This window comes from Hemicordylus capensis, chromosome 2, assembly GCF_027244095.1.
Source record: "Hemicordylus capensis ecotype Gifberg chromosome 2, rHemCap1.1.pri, whole genome shotgun sequence".
Lineage (NCBI taxonomy): Eukaryota > Metazoa > Chordata > Lepidosauria > Squamata > Cordylidae > Hemicordylus > Hemicordylus capensis.
The window spans coordinates 301,889,262-301,913,244 of NC_069658.1; the positions used below are offsets into that span (position 1 = coordinate 301,889,262).

Below are 23,983 nucleotides of genomic sequence, written 5' to 3' on the forward strand. Positions count from 1 at the left end.
ACCCACAGCATGAAGCCATGTGTGAATAACTCCCAGGAGCTTTTTCAGACTGCTTTTACCACAGGTTAACTGCAAGGCTTTACTGATCGTTCAGGGCAACACAGATACTCCGACACAAAATGAGGATTATTTTACGCCAGATATAAATCGGGCTAGGTTACAATATGGAAGGAAAAACTTGAATCGTGAAGTGCTCTCTGAAATATTGCACGGACTTTGGGGGAAATAGGCCGTTATGTGAATGCACCCATGCCCCACAAAGTAAAGTCACCATCTAAAAAAGCTCCAGGATTGGTCCAGATCATCCAGGAATTGGCATGAATTTCCAGTTGATTATTGAAAGAAGTCCTGGAGATTAGGTGGGAAGGGGATCTCCAGGATTAGGCTTCCCTTCCATCAGAGTGGGCAACTTTATTTCAAGAGGTACACTGCCACAGAGTATTTGGTTATCCCTATCCTTCATTAATTTGCCTAATTGTGGAGCCAGCGTGGTGTAGTGGTTAGAGTGCTGGACTAGGACCAGGGAGACCCGAGTTCAAATGCCCATTCAGCCATGATACTGATGTGTTTGAGTAAACCAAAGTAACTCCATTTTACATAGAATACCATGTTTGAGTAAACCAAAGTAACTCCATTTTACATAGAATACCAAAGCATCTCCAAGTTTGCTTAGAAAACCTAATTCTAACTTAAAGCAACCCCAGCCCAGCTCAGGCCAGCTCAAGGACACGGCCTCACATGATTATCTCTCTCCACTAAATTGTATCTAAAGAAACTTGGTTCTCACCATTCTTTGCTGAGAAGTTAATAAAACAGGATGTAACCAAATAAGGAGTGATCACCAGATGAACAATGAATCATTCGCATACGTACTAGATACTTAGTCCACCATTTTACTGCCACGTATACTATGTCAGCATCATTCAGATTGTCTGTATAAATGTAAGATGCACCTATAACCAATTTGTATTCAATGTGGAGCGTGGGCCCCATTTGTCTACCTGCTTCTGCAGAGCATTAAACCAAGCCTCTAATTGATTCCCACTGTGTCTGTTTGATTGGCTTAAGGCGGACCCAGGGACGAACTGAAGGCTTTACTGATCGTTCAGGGCAACACAGATACTCCGACACAAAATGAGGATTATTTTACGCCAGATATAAATCGGGCTAGGTTACAATATGGAAGGAAAAACTTGAATCGTGAAGTGCTCTCTGAAATATTGCACGGACTTTGGGGGAAATAGGCCGTTATGTGAATGCACCCATGCCCCACAAAGTAAAGTCACCATCTAAAAAAGCTCCAGGATTGGTCCAGATCATCCAGGAATTGGCATGAATTTCCAGTTGATTATTGAAAGAAGTCCTGGAGATTAGGTGGGAAGGGGATCTCCAGGATTAGGCTTCCCTTCCATCAGAGTGGGCAACTTTATTTCAAGAGGTACACTGCCACAGAGTATTTGGTTATCCCTATCCTTCATTAATTTGCCTAATTGTGGAGCCAGCGTGGTGTAGTGGTTAGAGTGCTGGACTAGGACCAGGGAGACCCGAGTTCAAATGCCCATTCAGCCATGATACTAGCAGGGTGACTCTGGGCCAGTCACTTCTCTCTCAGCCTAACCTACTTCACAGGGTTGTTGCGAGGAGAAACCTAAGTATGTAGTACACCACTCTGGGCTCCTTGGAGGAAGAGCGGGATATAATTGTAATAATAATAATAATAATAATAATAATAATAATCCTCTTTAAAACTATCTGTGCCACACCTCGTGGTGTCAGTGAATTTCATAAACTAATGATAAAAGGTTTGGGTGGAAAACGAAACAGAGTAAGTTGTTGTAACTATAAACTGTTTTCTCACAGAATGAAATAGACCTGCATGTATGTATGTACGTATGTATGTAACCTCCCGCCTCGGGAACGTGATCTATAACATATCTGCATGCTAAACGAACCATGCCAGCACAGTGGCTGACCACACCAGGAACTCCTGCTGACAACACCCCTGGAGGACCCCCTTGGACCTGGAGAAGACCCTCCGCCGTCAAGGACCCACGCCCAGAGGCTGCAATTGGCAGAAGAAGACTGGCACGGCCCTGCCGGCCACACGCAAGGTGAGGCTGGGATCTGTCCCTCCCTTGGACCTTTTGGACATTCCTCTCACTGAACTCTTTTAACCGGACTCTACCCAAACCCGTAGGAACTTGCGTACATTCACGCTACCATTGCAACCACACATACGTTAGTACGCGGCCATGTTTTATTGGGAAATTCTATTCACTGTTGCTTTTGTAAACCATATGTTAAACATTCTCTAATAAAAGTCAATCTGCGTGGATCATTAAATGATGATGCCCCCTAGTTATGAACAGGCAGCCATTGTGGGGTAACGCTCGTTATCTTGGCTATTTGGACTGGGCAGCTGATTTTTTTTATGCTTTATGCATGCTTTAAAATGGCGGCTGAGCAAGCTGCAGTTCACACAGCAGCAAGCCAAGGGCAAAGGAAAAGGCTATCGCTCGGCACGTTCTTCTACCCCGTAGCACTAGAGGCCGCTAGCAAAGCAGCCAGGCCTGGACCACGCCCACAAGGCAAGCAGCCGCTCCACCGCCCGCAGCACAAAGCAGAGCTCGGTCGCGGAGAGGGCTTGCGGGGCTCTTCTCTAAGGACGTGCTATCGTGACGCACCACTCCAACGTTCATCTTGGAGAACGCCTGCAGGCCTAAGAGGATGCTGGGAATTGTAGTCCTGCCTGGGGAGAAAGGGCCGATTGAGGACGAAACCTCGGAGGAGGCTTGCGTAGATGTGCTCGCTCGTTAGCGGCCCCCAGTGCGTGGCAGGAAGCGGAAGGAGGCCGGGCAGGCTCGATCGACTGACGTGTCTCTTTGAGAACGGAGCTGGAGTTGGTGTTACGGCTGCGTCCTTCCCTTTTCCGCGTCGAGGGCGGCCAAAATGGGGAGTGAGTGTCTGCGGGTCGCGACGTTGGCGCTTGGAATGGCGGGCAGCGAGTCGGTGGTTCAGTTCGTGTCGTGGGGAGGGAAGGGAGGAAGAGGAGCCCGTCTTCCAGTGGGCGTGAGGAAGGCGGCAGCTCAGGCAGGGGAGCCTCCATGGGTGGAATCGGGAAGAAGGAAGGAGGCGGGAGGCGAAATGGCGGCGGGGGGGAGGCAGAGGAGGGTGTGTGGAACGCCTGGCTTGAAATGTGCAAGGAATCGGAGGGAGGAGGAGATTGTGTCTCTTGAGGAAGGGCTGGAGCTCAGGGGTCGAGTACATGCTTTGCATGCAGAAGTTGCTGCTTAAATTCATGGCAGCATCTCCAGGTAATGCTGGGAAACACCCCTCTCTGAGAACCTTTGGCAATCATATGTAGACAATATTGCACTAAATGGGCCAATGGTCTGGTTCCATAGAAGAGCAGAACTATGTATGTGGTGTTCAGGTTGTAGCTCAGTGGTAGAGCATATGTGTTGCATGCAGAAGGTCCTCAGTTCAATTCCCAACATCTCCAGGTAGGGCTGGGAAAGACCTCTGACTGAAGATCCTGGAGGCTTGCTGCCAGTCAGTGAAGGTAATCCTGACCTAGATGGATCTGACTCTGTATAAGGCAGCATCAGTTGCAAGTGTGGGCCTGTGACTATGGGGCCCTTGCCTTAAGAGTTCAGAAGTAGAGGGATTATGTCCACTGAACTGAGGACTGATCATAGCATAGAACTATGTAACAGTAGTAGTTTCATTTATGTGGCTCGTAAGTGTTAATTAAATAGGTCTGCATGGACTGTCAACAGAATAGTCGGGTAGACCAATATTATCAACATCCCCATGTTACAGGTGATATGTTGTGTGATGGGAGACTAGTGCCTTGACTCAACCCCCTAGTCATCTTGTGACTTAAGTATTTTTAAAATGTAGCTTATGTAGAACAGATATATGGAAACAGTTGTTTTGTGTACACACATCTAAGTACAGTTTGTGGGAAAATAACACTCTCCTTACAAGCAAGCTCTTCTTCTGCTTCCCAGTACAGGAATATTTCTTAGCATACAGTGCCTGTAATTTATGGGTAAAGAGGCAGTGTTGTCTGACAAAAACCACAATGAGCTCCAGCCAAGCTATCTAGTAGGATTCTTTTAAAATAGCTGCCTGATCTGTGGTGCTGGTTCATCTTGTGCCTTTTTTAAAAAGACATCACTGTTGCCCAGTGTGTTTCTGGGTTGGGATTGTAGTACTTTTGGTCTCTCTCTACTGGGTAGTGAAAGGTGGGGTTTGAGCATTGGTGTGTGTTGCAGCCTTCTTTATTTAAACTTTGAGATTTGTTTTATTATGATGTGCTGTACTAACATATTTCATTGGCCTGCTGAAATCTGCTTTCATGGAACTCCTGCTCAAGGTTTTCATTTGCCTCATAAGGTTTCATTAGGATTTGTTTCAGTGTTGCTGCTCAGCTTCTTGTGAGCTGGTAGTTTCATTTCTACTGTTCTTCCTACTTCCATATTTTGTTCCTGGTACAAAACAGAACTCAGTAAGTTATTTAGCAGCAGTTTTCATACTTTTATTGGATGACTGTATGATAGGCACTGGATAATCTGAATGGGATGCTTTAGTTTTAATGCCTGTAGAGCTTCATAGTAATGCTGACATCAGCAATGTGCATATTGGAGGAACTTTACAAAGTCTGTTGGGGATGGGGGGCGGATGAAGGTTAACACTTGTGTGATTTTAAATATGCCAGTCTTCTGACTTAGAAAAAGGTGCTAAGATAGCATTTTGTCTGACTGCTTTTGTGTTCACAGCTCTGGTATAGGTCCACACATTAGTTCTAATGGAGGTAGCCATTTCGTTTGGAAGTAAGAGACTTGAACCAATAGCTGCCTAAATGCATATACCATTAAACCCCAAATCAGAGTAATTGTTGTGACTCACATTCCATTATTGTCTTGAAGATGAATGAGGCAGGAAATACGCTTGTGCCAACTCAAACCAGAAATGGGGCTGAGCACAATTGATTTACTCAGTCCCTACATGGATTAGGCAGGACTTGAACTTGGGTTCATTCAAAATTGCAAACATTCAATGGGTTTGTCAGTCAAAATGTGCTTTTCTTTTTTAAAAAAAAGTTCATATTTTTCTTTGCAGTTAAATTTCTTGAAGTCATCAAGCCCTTCTGTGTTATCTTGCCTGAGATTCAAAAGCCAGAAAGAAAGGTATGCATTAATCTCATAATCATGTTTAGCAATATTTGCAAGAGTTAATTCTAAGGGGAAGGATCAGTGACATAGATACCATTGGACAAGGGTGTGTGTGTGAACAAATGTCCCCGGGGTTGGGGGCTCCTACCACAACACCAGTGTCCCTATAAGGCATGTGCACATTCGTCCGCTCACAAGTTTTTTGATGCCCCTCAATTAACTTTAGATCCCACTCAGGTTGAATCAGGAAAGACACACTCTGAATGTACATGTGCACACACTGCCTTGATACTGCCGCCCCAAACAAAACTCATTCCACAAACAGATGAAAAAAATTAGAGGGAACACTGCACAACACTCGCTCGTCCCTCCCCTAGGTCACCCTCCTGTCCTCCCACACCCAACCAGCGAGTGAAGTGCCAGTTGGGAAGAAGTGGAAGACAGCCCCTTGTCTTCCTTTATGGGTGCTGGCCATGCCTCCCATGTTGATGTCGACACAAAGGGTGTGGCCGACATGTGTGCATGGGCAGCAGTGGACAGGTTGTCCTCAGACTGCCAGCATGCCCCCTACCCTGCTGGGGAAGATAGAGAAATGTGTTGGATACACTGCATGTTAATTGTGCAGACATACCTACCTCCAGAGTCTGGGTGAATGTGTGATTTGACATGAAGACTGCTATCTTGGTATCTCTGCTAGTCCTACAAAGGATAAACTTAATTGTGAGGATACAGTTCCTTTTCATCAGAATTCCCAGTCCTGCTTTTTCTTTGCATGGGTTTAATTTCTCCTTGCTTTCAATTAAAAGTTTGGTGGAGCTGTTGAAACCTAGAATCCAGTAAAGGAAATATGATTCCTAAGATTAGTTATCTTTATATTGCTCCTCTTCTGTAGATCCAGTTTAAAGAAAAGGTGCTATGGACTGCTATCACCCTCTTCATATTTTTGGTTTGCTGCCAGGTATGTTCATGATACTCTTTCAAGCCTTTGGTTTTAAACAAACAAAGAGCCAAATCTGTGTTGAATTTACTTATCTACTCTTTATTACTTGGAAATTCAGATTCCCCTTTTTGGTATTATGTCATCGGACTCAGCAGATCCTTTCTACTGGATGAGAGTAATCCTGGCTTCAAACAGAGGTAAGCGTGTTCCTTGGCAATAAATGTTGCTATCTACTAGAAGATTTTGTTCTGTGTATCAGAATTGGCTGGATTGTGCCTCTATACGATTTAATAATTTGCCGATTCTCCTTGCTTCAGTGAAAGAGAGTTATAAACATATTTAACTTTTCACATTAAAATCACTGGGACTTAAATGTGCATAACCTTTGCTCAGTCATGGCCTCGATACAGAAATTGAGAAACAAGATTTTGTTTTCTCATATATTATGTAAATGGGTAGAAAATAATGCTTGGTATTTATATAGTGCATTTTATCCAATATCCAAAGCACTTCACATTTATCTCAGTAATCCTTACCATAAACTTGTAGTGTAGGTCAGTACTACCCTTATATTGTTGATTTGAACCACCTTGCATGTAAATACTCTAGTGCTCTCAAAGGTAGACTTTTCACAGCTTTTATGGATTTAAAAGCTGCATTCGATCTAATTCCTAGGGAATTATTGTGGTCCAAGCTTGGGAAATCCTTGATGGGCAAAAGATTGTTGTTCCTGATTATGCAGCTCTGTGTCAATTCTGCTATCCAAGTCAGATATGCTCCCAATGGGGCTCTAATTGATTCAATCCCCGCCACTCGTGGGGTCAGGCAGGATTGTGTTCTGGCCCCTTCATTGTTTAATCTTTTTATCAATGATTTAGTGCAGTGTTTAGAAATGGTCGATTCACACACCCCGAAACTGGCCGACATTCGTGTGCCAGTGTTGCTATATGCGGATGATGCGGTGTTATTGTCCCAGACCCGTCTTGGTCTCCTTAGATTGCTGGCAGCCTTTGCCCATTATTGTAATGACAATAACTTATCTATTAACTATGAGAAATCTAAGGTCCTGATTTTCACTAAAGCTAGGAAACTTTATAAGTGGGTGGTAAATAAGGAAAATATTGAGTAGGTTTATAAATTTAAATACCTTGGTATACATTTCCAATATAATCTTAACTGGAAATCTCAAAGATTGTATTCTATCTCTATTGCTCATAAAACTCTCAACGCTCTTCTGCGATTCTACTACTCCAGAGGAGGCCAGTATATACCTATGGCTCTCCAAGTTTTTCGAGCAAAGATTGTAGCTCAGTTACTTTATGGCGTCCCACTTTGGATTCAGGGAGTAACATCAGAGATGAAAATAGTTCAATCATTATTCCTTAGGGCTATCTTTGGGGTACCCAGATGTGTACCTTATTCAGCATTATGTTTGGAATCTGGATCCCTTACTAATTTTTTTAAAGCATGGGAACTTACTTTCACCAGATGGATTAAACTTTGCTTGGATATTCAGGAGCCCTCCTATTTTTGGTTTCTATGGAGAGACTCCTTTCCTAGCCCTTGGCTGTCATATGTCAACAAAATATTGCAAATGGGTCTATCTCCTTCTGAAATTTTACTCATGGGAAATGAGAAGGCGAAGGTTACACTTATACAACACCTTCATGACATTGAACACCAGAATCTTGTTTCTAGGGGAAATAGGACCTGCTCTCCTCTATTTTTTGGTATCGTGCCCCGCTTGGGGAATAGAGGTGCTAAATATTTAGCTTCCCTACACTTTTTAAAGTTTAGGATAGCTTTCACTAGGGCCCGTATGAATGTGCTACCTTCAGCCCTTTTGGAAAAAAGATTTAATAAGGGATCGTCAGATTTTGGCCTATGCCCTTGTGGTGCAGACCTCCCTGAAACAGTTTCTCATGTGCTGTTATATTGCTCCCTTTATTCTGATACTAGGAAAAAACTCATATTCCCTCTGTTAGAGCAATTCCCAGGAAGAGCTGACTCCTTTTATTTGAATTTTTGTCTTGAGGATCATGATAATGAGGTTACTAAGGTGGTGGCGAAATTCTTTTATGTCGCTATTAGACTAAGATCTTGTTTAAGATCTAATTCTTAGGAGCTATTGTTTTGTCCTGATTATTATGTATGATATTACTGCTGGCATATTTTGCTTTTAATCTTGTTTTAATCTTTGTATGTTCTCTGTATGGCCTGTGGCTGTAATAAATTGATTGATTGATATTGTTGATATGGGTGGGCTGAGACAGTAGCTGGCTTGCATTTGAAAGGGAGACTACATGTGAACACTGCAAGATATTCCCCTTAGTGAATGGGGCTGCTCTGGAAAGAGCAAGAAGGTTCCAAGTTCCCTCCCTGGCATCTCCAAGATAGGGCTGAGAGAGTCTCCTGCCTGCAACCTTGGAGAAGGCACTGCCAGTCTGTGCAGACAATCCTGAACTAGATGGACCAATGGTCTGACTCAGTGTAAGCGGGGGGGGGGGGTGCTTCCTATGTTCCTAAGGTTAACAAAGTAGTTCATGGCTGAGGCAAAATCTGAATCAGGGACTTCCAGGCTCACAATACACAAATGTGCTTCCTGCCCGATAATATAAATAACAGAAGTGTGCTTGAAGCATGCACAGGTAAAATGTTTACAAAATGACTAATTAGCTCATTTATTAGCTCATTGCGATTCTGAATGTCATTTAAACAAGATTTTGTTTATGCCATGGAGCTCTTAACTATTTTTGAAACTGTAGCTTGCACTCCTTATCTTAGTGTTTTCTCTGTAAACACTCACCCCAGTGCTCAATTTTATTCTATTGTTCAAATATGAACTTTAAACATGGCATAGCTGAAATCTGTTTCAAGTGTTCAAAAGAATGCCTGGTTTTTCTTCCCAGAAATATTAAAAAATCATTACATATTGCATGCTTGATTATTTAAATTTTAGGTTTGCAAGCAGAGTAATGTGATTTTTAAAAAGGCCTAGGGAAGAATCACAGTTCCTAATTGTCCGCAGAAGAATAATCATATTATACTACTGTAGTGTGAGTGTAATACTTGGAGCATTAAAATAACATTAAAGTTGGTGTCTGAACTGGAGAGTTTAAGGGGTGGGTTGGTTTGAACGTGAACCAAACCCTAATCTTTAATGGTTTGACTTCCTGGGCACAGGTGGCTGCAAAAGGAAGGGGAGGTTGCTGACTCTTTCTCTCACACATGTACACATGCACACCTTGTGTGACAAATAACCCCCATGCATTGGTCTGGTTATTGGCCGCTGCTTCTAAGGAATGAGGTAGTGAGGCTTCTTGAGTTAGCATTGCTTTTAGGCATGATGTATAAAGATGCCTCACTTGGAAAATTGCCAGGCATGGAGCTTCAGCCACAGATCTCTTAAGCTTTTCCTCCTCCCAGTTGACTAGAGAAGGCCAAATACACTACACTTGATCTTGGCCAAAAGGCCAAAAAATGGCCAAATACATATATTTATCTATTCAGTGATGTGGTGGGAGGCACTGGGAATAAAGCTTTTTCTTTTTTATGAACTGATGAATGACTTCTGCCTGTCATTCTGATTTCTACATCCAATAGGAACACTGATGGAACTGGGCATTTCTCCCATTGTCACATCTGGTCTCATCATGCAGTTGCTGGCTGGTGCCAAAATAATTGAAGTTGGAGATACTCCAAAAGACAGAGCACTCTTCAATGGGGCACAGAAATGTAAGTAGCAAATGCTGAAGAGCTTATGTTTGAGGTCGGCTAATGCCTTTTACAGATATTGACAATGGACAATATGAATGGTTTCCTCTTGTGAAATTTAGTATTGGAGCCTAGGTTAATTCAGTCTTTTCTTGTGACTTCATTTCCTAGTATTTGGCATGATTATCACCATTGGTCAATCTATCGTTTATGTAATGACTGGAATGTATGGAGACCCATCGGAGATGGGAGCGGGAATCTGTCTGCTTATCACCATTCAGGTAACTTATATTGTGCCCCTGAAGTGCCATTTAGACTGTACCATGGAATTATACAGTCACTTGCATTTGGAAAGGTTTAAGCCAGAGTTACTTACAAAGTGTTTCTCCTCCCCCACATCTGCCTGAACAATTATTAATAGAATCTTGAATACTCTCGCCAGCCATTATGCGGCACTATTATTAGGGAGCTGGTGGCACGGTATTCCCCATGAGAGTCATATCTCTGGATATATTGTGAGCCTACAGGCAGAGCCTGTCATTTAATTTAAGTCAAGTACAGTCTCTCTAGATGCCATATAAATAATATGAATAAATTTATGGAAGATTGGTCTGTAATGGCTGTTAGTCATGATAACCAGGAATGGACCCATTGCTAGATGCAAGGAACAAGCATCTGATGCTATGCTTGCCTGCTTCAGAGCATGGTTCCGTCCTTCCAAAGGGAGGTCTTCAGAACAAGATAAACCTCTGATCTCACACAGCATGACAGTTACATTAATAGAAGAAATAGTGCAGTACTTCTGTGTGCTGATATGTAAGGCAGGGTTTGTTGCAGTTTTGCTTTGAAACATTTCTACATATGTAGATGAGATGTATTAATGCTTATTAAGCTCTGATTTCACTTTAAATGATTTAAGTTCCTATGTTAGGCCTTCACATCTGGGCTACCATTTTGGCACTTTGTAACTGAGCCATTGTAGCTCAGTTGACAATTGCCCTGACCAGGAAGGGTCAGGTATCTGCTCAGCCATCGACTTGCTGCTTGAGGTTGGAAAGCTGTTCTTGGGCTTCTTTACCTGTCTGTAAAATGGGAATGCCCATGGCTTGACACGCATGATGAAGTGCAACACAGGTGCATATTAATAGTGCCTTGTAAGTGATTGCTTTGAAGTGAAAAACGCTCAATTTGTTCTTCCAGCTTTTTGTTGCTGGTTTGATAGTTCTTCTCCTGGATGAGCTGTTGCAAAAGGGCTATGGTCTTGGCTCTGGCATTTCCCTCTTCATTGCCACTAACATCTGTGAGACGATTGTATGGAAAGCATTCAGCCCAACCACAGTGAACACTGGCCGAGGTAATGCATCTGAGTTCCTTGCTGAGTGGAAATGTGTTTGTAATATAGTACAATATTTGACTTAGTGGGGAAGCGTTAATGCATGCCTTTTACTTGCACCTTTAATCAAAGCCTTCCTTATACAGAAAATTAAGGATTTAAAAAAATAGATCCTCTCTGTAACAAAGCAAGTTTTAAGATGGCTGCTTCTGTGGAACTGCTGGATGGTTTCATTTCATCATATATTAGTAATGAATAATTATTCAACTCATGCAGTTCAAGATCTACTTTTTGTGATTCACTTGGGTCCCTCTGATAGAATACTCCAGTCTTCTTACATAAGGCTAGATGTTGGGGGGAGTTGATAAAATGAAGGGCATTACTTTTCTTAATTATACTTCAGAAATGGATTGTATATTTCTAAACTCATTTGTGTGTAAGGAAGTTCAAATCTGTGAGACTTCTGAGTATATGCCAAAATGCTGGTTGTCAGTCAATTCTCTTTACTTGCATATGCATATAAATAAAATCTCCATTCATTATTATATATCCATTAGTGTTTTTTCTAAACTTCAGCATGTAGACTGGTTCACAATGTCCATTTCTGCAACATATGAGCAGCTTGGCCTTGCACTTACACATGTTTGCTTGGGGTTGCGTGGTGGCTGTGTTATGCTTTTCAACAAAAAAAATGTCGCACTATAAAAAATGCACAGAAGACACCAGCCATAGCTGCTGGAGGGACATATTTGCATTTGTAGCAAAGTAGTTCCTGTAATCATGGTGGCTGGAAAAATGGCTTCTGAAATACTGCCAGCAGTGACTTTTGCAATCTGTGCACAAATCGGCTGATGTTAACAGATCTTCAAGTATGGTGTGTGATTGAGGAAGGGTTGTAGCTATTGAGGATATCGCCTATGTGAATTGGCTCTAGTTTTATGGTTAAGAGTAAGAAACAGGAATATCTCAATGGGGACAATTAGGTTTTATTAATCTTATTCTTGGAGTGCTTCTGGGACAACCCAAAGGGACCATATAACCAAAAAGAATTACACTGGCTGCCAATATATTTCTAAGCGAACTACTGGTTATTACCTATAAAGCTTTAACAACTTGGGTCCAAGGAACTTTAGAGAGCTCCCTCCTTTGTCATGAACCCTGCTGCCTGCATCTGGGTAGGTTTGGTTATGGTTTGGTTGACACTTTCTGTTGGCAACTCAGGACCAGGCCTTCTTTGCTTTGGAATGTGCTCCATGTCAAAATAAGCTCCTCCATCTCTGATTGCTTTTAAAAAGACCCTGAAGTCATTCTCAGACTTTTAATTAAAACTAATTTTTAAACTGTTTAATTGTGGTTTATTGTAATAAGTGAAGCATCAAATTGCCTTCAGCTGACCATCTGTTCTACACATTCTTATTTAAGGCATGGAGTTTGAAGGAGCCATTATTGCCCTGTTTCATCTGCTGGCTACTCGTACTGATAAAGTCAGAGCTCTTCGGGAAGCTTTCTACCGTCAGAATCTCCCTAACCTTATGAACCTGATAGCTACCATATTTGTCTTTGCTGTTGTCATTTACTTCCAGGTAAGTGGAATTGTGAAATGGTGTTTAAGACAAGACCATTTGTTTTGTTCTTTATGTATGTTCTGGAAGCAAAATGATTATTAGTATGCCACCAAAATATGAAGTGCAGATGTTTACATAAGAGGTATAACGTACTCTGAATAACTTTTTTTTTAAGTGTGTTAGAATCAAATCTGGTTGAGATTGTATTTAAATGTTTGGTTCAAATTATCAGTAGCTATGAATGGTTTTAAGCATTGCCAAAATCTATTTTTATCTCAATCTTGTTTCTGCAAGCATAACCTCATTTCAGCAAGAACAGAATTGCATGCTTGTAAGATGAAAGATATTGGTAATTGTACTGGCTAACAATGGCTGACATCCAGACTGACATGTGTGCTGGAAAAAAGTTTGCATGTGCCAAGGAGGAGATTATGTTTGCCGGTTTACCTTCCCTCTGCAGACTAGTGCTTCCCCAGACTATGTCCCTTGCACCCTTGGGACCATATTTTTAGGAGGCACAGTAGATTGCAGAAGAAAGCAGGGAGGTCAACAGACGTTGCCCCTCCAATGTTTTTGTGTTGCATACAATGTTAGTCTGGAGACAGCAAATCTTTTTCCATTGTGACAGCTATGCCTACCATGTTCATGTGCCATCATGTGTTTATAATTAGTGTTGACCTTAAAAAGATATAGCTATTTTACACCAAGCATTTAATTTTCTTTACTTCTAGAAAGCATCCCCTGATAACTTTATTGAAGCTACCAGGAGCCTCTGGTAGAGGTGGTACGCTGCTTTTCTATTAATCCCTCATCTTTGCTGTCTTTAGGGTTTCAGGGTGGACCTCCCTATAAAATCAGCACGTTATCGTGGCCAATACAATACTTACCCAATCAAACTATTCTACACCTCCAATATCCCCATTATTCTTCAGTCTGCACTGGTGTCCAACTTATATGTGATCTCCCAGATGCTCTCTGCTCGTTTCAGTGGCAACTTGTTGGTTAGCCTGCTGGGTACTTGGTCTGTAAGTATCTGTTACTTATGACGTACTTTGTTCTAGTGCCTAAATGGATTTGTCTTCTTGCCAGCTCCCATATGAATAATTCCATGGGATTAAAAATGTGGTGTATGGGGAATATATTGGGCATTGATTTTGTTGATATTTTTCAGAGATAAAATTCTGTCTCTGTGATAGGCTATATCCCTCTGCCCACCCAATACAGTCAAGATAACTTTTTCTGTAAAATGTGTACCTTTTTTTTGGCCATAAAATGGGATGTGTGCAACCTACAGCAGTAACTGTGGGCTCATTTCAAAGCTCAGGATCTGTTAAAACAATGTAAAATGCCAAGTGCCAAAATGTTCAGAAATACAGCCATAACTGACAGCCAAATATAGGAAAGAATTAAAATTTTCAGAAATCTTCCCCATCCATTATTTCCTGGGTCAAGAGAATCCAGGAATGGTTTGGGTGATGCTGATGCATCTACCAATCATCCAATTTCCCAACACATTCTCATGCATACATGATTATCTAAGTTGCCAGATTTCTGTAATATGCAAGTGGGTGGGGGGTGGAATTCCCAGTTTGTCTTCCCAAACCAGTATGTGGGAAGGATACGATCTTATTGAAATACACTTGTTTGCTTTTATTATTTATAATATGTATGTACTGTTAGTCAACAAAAAAAGTTCTCAAGTGTCTAGCAGACTGACTGTCGACTTCTTAAAAAATTAAGTTTGGTCTGGCATGGAACGACTATCATATGGTGGTCTTGTAGGAGCTGTGGTTGATTTTCTTTCATTGTCCACATGCATACAGAAACCCTGCAGTAGACCAAAAGTAGTATTTATACATGCAGGGGTGAGCATACGTCGGGAGGCGGGAAGTGACCATATTGGTAGCTGCATAATAGCTATGCATTTTGGGATATATCTCTTAATAATTAATATTATGCACTTTCATTTTAGGATACTTCCTCTGGAGGTCCTGCCCGTTCTTACCCTGTGGGTGGACTTTGCTATTATCTGTCACCTCCAGAGTCTTTTGGTTCGGTGTTGGAAGACCCTGTCCATGCAGTTGTTTACATTGTGTTTATGTTGGGTTCCTGTGCATTTTTCTCTAAAACCTGGATTGAAGTTTCTGGCTCCTCTGCCAAAGATGTAAGTAAATCACATATGTACCAAAGTTTTTTTGTTTCATTTGTCTGCCTGGGAACTATACTGTTCTTCCTGCTTTTGTCACTTGGCAAAAAGTGCAGTTGGGATGCTGCTGGCACTAAATACATGTAAAGTGATTTATGGTAGGAGTGGAATATTACAAGGTGAGGATTCCAGCATGATCCTGTTGATTCCAAATCACTACGGTGTCATATTACCTCTCGTACTCGGTGTAATTCTTTGCCTGAATAAATGAACAATTCTCTTTTTTTTTGAGCGAACTATTGACAAAAGGGATAAGCTGCGAGCTTGCATCTAGCAAAGTTTGAAGCTGTGATTGTTCATTTATTCCTATGAATTGTTCTAAAGTTCTGTGCTCTCCATGGGCACAAAGCCTGCACCAGGCTCAACACCAGCTTACTGGGCACCTCCCTTGCATTTGGGGGTGGGGGGGTGGGGAGAAAGAGCTGCTGTCACCACTGCAGAGTCATTGGACATCTCCACTGCTTGGCCAGTGGAAACATGTCTTCTCCCCATCACCTGACCTATCCGTGATGCCAGCCCTGTGTCTGCAGCATGTAGAAATATGTTTCTCATTAACATATGTATCTTGTATCTTTTCAAGTTGGTTTTAGGGATGTGCATAGAACCATTGAGGGCCGGTTCTACGGCAGCAGGAATGCACCCCCCACAGCATGATTGCCGAAAAGCCCGTCGGGGTGGCAGTGTACCTCCCTGCCACCCCGTTGCTACATTTACCAGATATACCCAGAAGTACTGAATGCACCTGTCCACGTTGCGCACACCCAACATGTGTGAACATGACATGCACGTAGGTGCATTCAGTACTTCTGGGTATATCCAATAAATGTAGCAGCAGGGAGGTACGCTGCTGCCCAGATGGGCTTTTTGGAAATCATGCAGCAGGGGAGAGTGCATCCCAGGCGGTTCCCAGTTCCCTGCACAGTTCCCAGGCAGACAGACGGTGGGGGTGCGAGAGAGAGTGCATCCTCCCCCACCCCTAAAGGCAGGCAGACACACACACACACACACACACACACACACACACACACACACACCTACCTACCTACCTGTTGTCGCATCTTCGAGCTGGCCAGGGTTTGAACCAATTTGTGCACATCTCTAGTTGGTTTTTAGAACTACTTGTTAAACTGCTATTGTGAAAGCCTAGTTCATAGCATTTTAATAGCCCTTAAAAACGAGCATTGGAATTCCATGCTTTTCATTCATAGGCAATTTTATTGCTTGAACTTGACATAAACTAAGTCTCTACTTGGTTGTTTTGACTTACAGGTTGCTAAACAACTAAAAGAGCAACAGATGGTGATGAGAGGTCATAGAGAAACTTCCATGGTTCATGAACTCAACAGGTGAGTTACACGCATTCAGTATGATCCAAGTTAGACCATAATTATGTATGTTTCCAGTTTGACCCCTCTGGAGTAAGTTGTTTTCTTAGCTTAGTGCCCTTTCAGTATTGTAGATTCCTGCATGCTATAGAGACTTTGGATCTGTGTAAATCTTATATATACCATTCCTGAGAATATCAACTTTCAGTTTTGGGAAGAAAGAGCTTCTAGTTTAGAAGACAACTCTTGTTTAGAGTTGGGAATACCTAAGGAGCTGCTCTAAACATGTAAACACATAAAAGGAAAATCTCTACAGTGCTTTAAAAATAGGCTGTTCTTGCCCAGTACATTTCAAAAGTCCTTTGTCACAGAGCTGGTAGACAGGCGCTCAAGTATCAGCCCACAGTTTGATTCTGGTGTGCTGGGATCACTTAAGTCAGTTTTCTAGTTCAAACAGCATGGGGGACTGGTCGAACAAACCTGTAAGCTTGCAGCTGGGTGTTCAGTGGGAAGGTGCAAGTGGGTTCATTGTCTTGTTCACAGTCCAGCACACTACAGTTTATTATATCATTTGAGCCTGACAATATGTCTAATGCTTTTTGGTCTAACTGGATTTTCTAAATTTATTTTTTGATCAGATACATTCCTACAGCAGCTGCATTTGGTGGCCTCTGCATTGGTGCTCTTTCTGTACTGGCAGACTTCCTGGGGGCAATTGGATCAGGCACTGGAATCTTGTTGGCTGTTACGATCATTTACCAGTACTTTGAAATCTTTGTAAAGGAGCAGAGCGAAGTTGGCAGCATGGGAGCACTTCTTTTCTAAATGTGTTGTCCCATGGACCCTCGGGGGAGGCTGAAGAGTGTTCTTGGATTTAAAAATCAGATGAAGAAAATTAAAACACAGTAACATGGGCACATTGTATTAACAGGAATACTTCTTTTAATTTTTTCCAAAGCACATTCCTTGGGTTCAGATTTTGTTAATATACAGTTGACATTTTCTAAATGGTTGAAAACATGCAAAAAAATAATATTGTGTTTAGACAAGACAAGGGTATTTTGTTCATATTGCAGGAAGCAATTCTCCTAAACTTGGTTTAGTTCCATGGCTCTTCACTCTTAATCATATCCCTGGATTTCTGGAGCTTTTCCAGCTTCAATAAATAGTGTGGGAGGGAAGTTTATTTGTTGCAATATATTGTCTGTCTCCTTGGTAGTGGGGGTAGCAGGAGAGAACTTTCCTAAGCCTGTATGTATCCATTATCACTGTGAGCACAAATGTGCTTGCTTGTTCACCCAGGATACCACAAATTTGGGGAAGGTCTTGATTAGGGTTTTTATAAAGCCAGATGTCTTGTCAGGTACTCTGGGTCTTGAGCTTAAGTGCAGACTATTGGCCTCTGACTGTTACCTCACTTCTACAGGGGAGGATGATATGTTCTGGTTGTCACTAGAAATCTCAGGTCATTCTAGTTGCTTCAAGGGGAGAAAAACATCATGCCTCAGAAATGTACACTGAACAAAAGCAGACCTTATACCAGTGATGCCATACAGGAAACCTGAAACTTCCTAAGTGGATCCTGTGGCTGTATTCTTTCTTTAGCCTGAGAGGAACAACGCAGTATTGCTCCTAGAAGTTGCCATATTCCCCGCCAACTAATTCTTACCTGTCATAGCTTTAAAATAAGTTCTAACATGGCAGGTATGAGTAGCTCACTTGTCCAGTTACCTGTTGGTTGTGGAATACGCAGAAGCTACTTCTGGTAAAATGTGCATATTGCTCCAAAATTTGTTTTCTATTGGTTGCTCTGGAACATTGACTTCAAGTTATGCACATTGTTGCCTGTGTAGAAATACTTCCCTATCACTAAAGAACGCTTAGCATGCTCTTGCTGTCCCAACTGGGCTTCAGTGAAGAGCCTTCCCCAGAGGCCTCAAGGCTCTTGCTTACTATCAGGGCAACTCCTACCAAATAGGAGAAGTAGCCATAAAGTCCTTAAGGATTTTTGTCATCTTAAAATTCCTTAAAGACTCCACTTCTACTAGGATATGTCAGTGGTTGTAAAGTGTTTTTACATGTACTGTGTAGGACTAAATAAAAATACTTGGTATAAAAGGAAGCCTGCACGTAAATCTTCGCTTCATCAAGCCATATTGGCCCAGTTCCCAATTTGGTGGGATGGTGCTGAAATATTTCCTTCATACTGTATGTTTGCCTGTGGTTTCTTACTGGCTTTAAAATGTAAAGGTGAAGGCCATGTTAAGACTGAAAACAAAGTGCCGGCCCTGAGAAGAATCAGACAAGAATTCCTGTATCTGAGCCATGCAGTTTAACCAGTACATACACGAGGACTCTGTTCAAAACAGTCTTGCAATAGAAAAATACAAACTAATGGCATGGAAGAGACTTGTCAAAACATTGCAAAAGAGCAGTCAAAAGTGGCATATGACACTAAATAGCAGATCAGTTTTGGAATGTGGAGAAATCTGTGGCCATAAAAGGGGAAATTCAGACTAACTGCTGGAAATGAATTGGGATTCTTCAGCCAAGTACCTTCTTTGTGACCTGGATATTGTTTGGATCTTAATTCCTTAAATGCTGAGTAAGGGGCATACTTCAGTGCATCTTTCTTCCTGGTGCTGGATCCTATGTACTTTTTTTTTTTTTTTAGTAGGCACAGCCTGAATAAAAGGCTTACACTGTAGGTAGTAATGCACAAAGTGATAGGCCTTCCCTGTTCTTGGCCCTCTTGAGAAGACATGCAGGGTTGGGCTTGAACACAAAATGCAGATTTGTGTCCTGAACACCTGTGACAACTTTCATTTAGATCTCTCTCTTAAGACATACATCACAACAGCATATTGCATTTTAAAGTTCAAACAATTCTATGCTACAGCATAAATGTTTCACTGTGATCTCCATATCTAATGTTGCACTGTTCATACATTACATCATTTTGTGATCTTTACAGCAACCCTATCAGTATTCTCTTCTTACAGATGTAGGGTTCAAGCTGAGACACTGACTTAACCTAATCTGGCCTTGTGAGTTTATGGTAAGATTTGAATTGGGTACTTCCTGATCTTCTATCCTGCAACCTGATACTGAATTAAATTTATAAAAAGCCCCATCACGAGCAGCTTGCTCACAAATGAGCATAGAATTGCAGCAGCTCTTGTCATTCATCACCTCTCAAACAGGTGCAGGAGTTGAGTTGCACATCTTGAAACAATATTTTGCATGTGCACATGCAACTTTCATTTCAATATTGCAATCTTCAAGGAAGACATCCTCATTTTTTCTTCCCCCGCCCCCTTTTTTGTGCAAATAGGTGCAGGTGTACTTCAGTGGAGTTACTGCATTATAAACAGACTTGAAATCCAAATGCCAAACTGGTCACTAGTTCAATGCAAAGCCTTGTTTTGCTCAGCCAACAATAAAATGAGAATCTGATATCTGAAATGGTCTATTCTTTAGTTGAATTTAGAGGAAAGGGGGGGGGGTGTTTTCAGGACTGCTGTTTCATGTGTTCTTGAAAGAGCTAATGTAAGTTTATGATCTACTGAATGGAGTTATTCTACTGTTTCACGCAAACTGGATGGGATCTAGTAGATCTGTGACTGGATCTTGTGCATTTTTACCCAAAGGAAACAAGTGAGGGGGACTGAATTGGGGTTGCAGTGCTAGAGAGAAGTTTTTACCCTCTGAGCATTTGGACTGTTAGCCTGACATAAGAGTGGAGTAAACCCTGCTGGAAGTCTGTGATCCTGCTAGTGATACTGGGAAGAACATCTGCAGAGGTCTGAGGGAGTTGAAGGAAATGAGACCTAGTAACTTAAAATAGCACTATACTAAAATATTGTGGTGGGGGAGTAAATGAATGAATGCTGTATCACCTTCTCCAGCTCTCATAATGTGGGAATTGTTTAAGCTATGCTCTTTGAAATGAGCCACCAACCTGTCAATTCTTTCTGTGACCACACTATTTTCAAAAGCATTGTGTTGGGGGCTGGTGTCATAGAATGTTTGTAGAGCACCTTGGGTGTCTTCTAGTCCAACTCCTTGCTCAGTGCAGGGATCTATAGCATCTCTAGAGAGGGAGAGCCCAGCACTGCATAAGGCAGACGGTTTCACTGTTCAGCTCTGCTTACTGTTATTTATCATATTTATATACCACTTGATATGTATCTCTAGGCAGCACACATAATCCAAATTCAACAAATATAAAACAATTTCACAGAATAAAAAGGTGCTTCACACGATTTGTGTGAAGCACCTTACCAGGCTCTGCAGGGACAGCCTCCACACAGACGATCATACCTGTTACCCTGAGTGGCCAAATCGGCCGCCCACACAACTACCGACTCCGTCACGGAGCTGTGGGGATCAGGGGCTACCTGGCCCCTGGAAGTTCCAGGATGCCCCATCTGAGTGCATGGGGCATTTTGGAGAGACCTCCGAGGCTGGGAGGCTGGCTGCAGTCTCCTGGTCAGGAGTCTACTCCTGTGTCACCACACACCACGGTGGCACATGAGCAAACAAATGAGATTAACAGAGCACTTGCTCCGTTAACCTCATTTAAAGGGAGGGGGAATTAGGCGGGCTAGCCACCTTGGAAGCACCAGGCTCACTTGTGAGCCCCGTGGTTCCCACGATCAGTAGAAAGCGGGCTAGGCTCCCTTAGCCCACTTTCTACTGATCGTGGGAATAGCTTCACAGTTTAAAATTAGTTTTAATTAAACGCCCGAGAAAACAGGTGTGTTTTCAGGATCTTTTAAAAAGCAATTGGAGATGGAGAAGCTCTTGGTGAGAGGGAGTGCATTCCAAAAGCCCTGGGGCAGCCATAGAGAAGGCCTGGTCCTGAGTTGCCACCAGACCTCCCAAGATGACCTTAATAGGCAGCAGGGTTCATAACAAAGGTGGCACCCTTAAGTACCCTGGACCCAAGCAATAAGGCTTTATAGGTTATAACCAGCACTTTGTATTTCGCTTGGAAAGTTAGCAGCAGCCAGTGCAGTTCTTAAAATCGGTCTGTTATGGTCCCTTTAGGTTGTCCCAGGGACCAGTCGCTGCCGCATTCTGTACCAGTTGTAGTTTCTGGACTACATATAAAGGCAGCCCCATTGTGGAACTCCATACATTAATTCTCACTTTGCCGAGCAGCAGTCTCCAAGCGACACCATCTGGAATCTGCTAGAGAGTTAGGAACAGAACCACTGTAAAACAGTGCCATCCAATCCCGGAAGGATGCCATGGTCGATGGTACTGAAAGCCACCAAGAGATCCAAAAGGATCAGCAGAGTCACACTCGCTCTGTCAATAGCTAATTGGAGATCATCAGTCAGGCTAACCAGGGCAGTCTCAACCCCATAGTGAAAAGCCCATTTGAAATGGTTCTAGATAATCAGTTTCCTCCAAGGCTGTCTGCAGCTGAGAGGCTACCATCCTTTCAATCACCTTGCCCAACAATGGGGGATTAGAGATGGGTCTTTAGTTGCCAACCGCTGGTAACTGTGCAAAGAGGCACCTTTTTAAAGTGGTGATTCTCTTTATTGAGCAGGAGGAGAGCAACTGACCCTATTCAGCCCCAGCACAGCATCCCTCCAGTGGCGGTTGCTGTTGTCTGTCTTCTGCTTATTCTTTAGACTGTGAGCCCTTTGGGGACAGGGAACCATTTAAGTTTATTTATTTATATCTATCTATGTAAACCACTTTGGGAACTTTTGTTGAAAAGCAGTATATAAATATTGGTTGTATTCGTAATTCTGAGGGGGTCCAAAGTAGGTTCTTTCAAGTATGGGCTAATGATAGCCTCCTTAAGACAAAGAGGCATCCTACCCTCCTTCAGAGAAGCATGTATGATGTTCATCAGACCCTCTAAGAATCTGATTGTTACGTAAAATAAGCCAAGTTGGGCAAGAGTCAAGAGAACAGGTGGTAGGAGGCACAGTCTGAAGTTAGGCAATTAAAGTTAAGCATCTGTGTAATTTTAACCCATTGATTCCAGTCCTGCCCTCAGGAACAACAGAAAATGTCCACTCATATGTAATACCCTTTCAGATTTTGGAAGACTGGCTATATTTTCCCCTAGTCTATTGTTACCTTCCAAGCTAAACATACCCAGGTCCTTTATCAGTTTCCCCTAGAGTTGGATTTCAGACCCCTTTTCCATTTTTGTTACTCTCTTCTGAGCCTGTTCCAGTTTATCAATATCCTTAATATGTGGTGCCCAAAACTGGCCACAGTATTCCAAGTGAGGTTTGAGCAGCACAGGATAGAGTGGAACTTTCTTCTTGTGTTCTGGACACTATGCCTCTTAAGTCAACCCAAGACTGTATTATCCTTTTTAGCACCTGCATAATGGTGGTACATATGCTGGTAACCTCTAGACTGAATTACTGCAATGTGCTCTTATGTGGGGCTCCCTTTGTATGTAGTCCGGAATCTGCAGTTGGTCCAGAATGCGACAGCCAGGTTGGTCTCTGGGTCATCTAGGAGAGACCATATTACTCCTGTGTAAAAAGAATTATACTGGCTGCCAATACATTTCTGGGCACAATACAAGATGTTGGTTGTTATCTACAAAGACCTAAACAGATTAGGCCCTGAGTATTTAAGAAAATGTCTTCTTCACCATGAGCCATACCACCTGTTAAAATTGGAAGTCTGTGATTCATCTGAAGAGATTCGTCTTCGGTTGCCACCAACCCGTCTGGCGGCTACTCAGGAATAGGCCTTCTCCATCGCTGTCCCTGGCCTTTGGAATGCACTCCCTGTTGAAATAAGAGCCTCCTCATCTCTGGCAACTTTTAAAAAGGCACTGAAGACACATCTATTCACCCAGGCTTTTAATTATATTTATATTTTTGATATTTTTAATATTGAGTTTTTAATTACTTTAATTAATTTATTTAATGTTTTAAATTATTTTAATTGTAAACTACCTAGAGACACAAGTTTTGGGCGGCACAGAAAATTTTTAAATAAATAAATATGACAAAAATTTATATATTGCCTTTCAACAAAAAATCTCCAGAGAAGTTTACATGGATGTTTGACAGTTTCTTAGTAACTTCTGCTGAGCCTTGGATTTTAAAGCAGTTTTTCAGGACGAATTAACACATGTGACTGAAAGTAGGTTTTCTGTAAGGTAACATGTGTCCGTAGAAGGCTGCTGTGGATAGATCATCTTGCCAGCAAAACAATGATGAGTCTCTCTCCAATATCTAGTATTCTCCCACAGAAGAGGGTTGTATCTGCAGGAAGCATGGGTTGTCACGAGCCTCCTGCTCCAGACAGGGCCAATCAGGAGCTTTGTCATGTGTCAGGAGGGAGGGGCAATCCCCTTGGTCTCCAGTTCTTTGCCCTGTCTTGCTCCAAGCAGGCGCCTTTTTTAACTGCTCCGTTCCTGCTCCCTCTCCCTGCTGGCCTTCCTGCGTTTTTAGAGCCGGCTAGGGGGAACAGGCACCTATTCTTAATTTACCTTTAATCCAAACAACAACAACAAAAGGAAGGAAGGAAGAAGAAAAAAGGAGTTTTTAGATCCAACTTTTCTTCCCACAATTGTGGCATGAGCGTACCCTTCTCAAATAGCTGCGGCTGCCTCATGCAGTGAAAGAGTTCTCTCCCTCTCTCTCTCGGAGGATTTGGTGGCACACGCAGAGTGCCAGGTCAAGTGGGTAGCGGAGACCACTCTCTCGCACCTGGAACTCGGTCC

General features: G+C 42.4%; 1 protein-coding gene across 2 annotated transcripts; it reads left to right on the plus strand.

Moving 5' to 3' along the window:
- Positions 1 to 2,668: 2,668 nt before the first annotated feature.
- SEC61A1 (SEC61 translocon subunit alpha 1) lies at positions 2,669 to 18,385 on the plus strand. Of its 2 annotated transcripts, none has more exons than XM_053297817.1 (12): positions 2,669 to 2,956; positions 5,128 to 5,195; positions 6,073 to 6,138; positions 6,239 to 6,317; positions 9,724 to 9,855; positions 10,006 to 10,115; positions 11,035 to 11,188; positions 12,590 to 12,750; positions 13,560 to 13,757; positions 14,705 to 14,896; positions 16,208 to 16,284; positions 16,902 to 18,385. In XM_053297817.1, the coding sequence occupies exons 1-12, from the start codon at positions 2,950 to 2,952 to the stop codon at positions 17,086 to 17,088; spliced, it is 1,431 nt and encodes a 476-aa protein (XP_053153792.1). In that variant the 5' UTR covers positions 2,669 to 2,949; the 3' UTR covers positions 17,089 to 18,385. The 2 variants fall into 2 exon arrangements, with proteins under 2 accessions (XP_053153792.1, XP_053153793.1); XM_053297818.1 differs by lacking the exon at positions 2,669 to 2,956 and adding an exon at positions 3,155 to 4,513.
- Positions 18,386 to 23,983: the final 5,598 nt, after the last annotated feature.

Excerpts from the sequence above, each read along its gene's own strand:
- SEC61A1 (XM_053297817.1), top strand. Across the intron at positions 6,318-9,723 it reads AATCCTGGCTTCAAACAGAG|GAACACTGATGGAACTGGGC; the intron begins GTAAGCGTGTTC and ends TACATCCAATAG. Across the intron at positions 16,285-16,901 it reads ATGGTTCATGAACTCAACAG|ATACATTCCTACAGCAGCTG; the intron begins GTGAGTTACACG and ends TTTTTTGATCAG.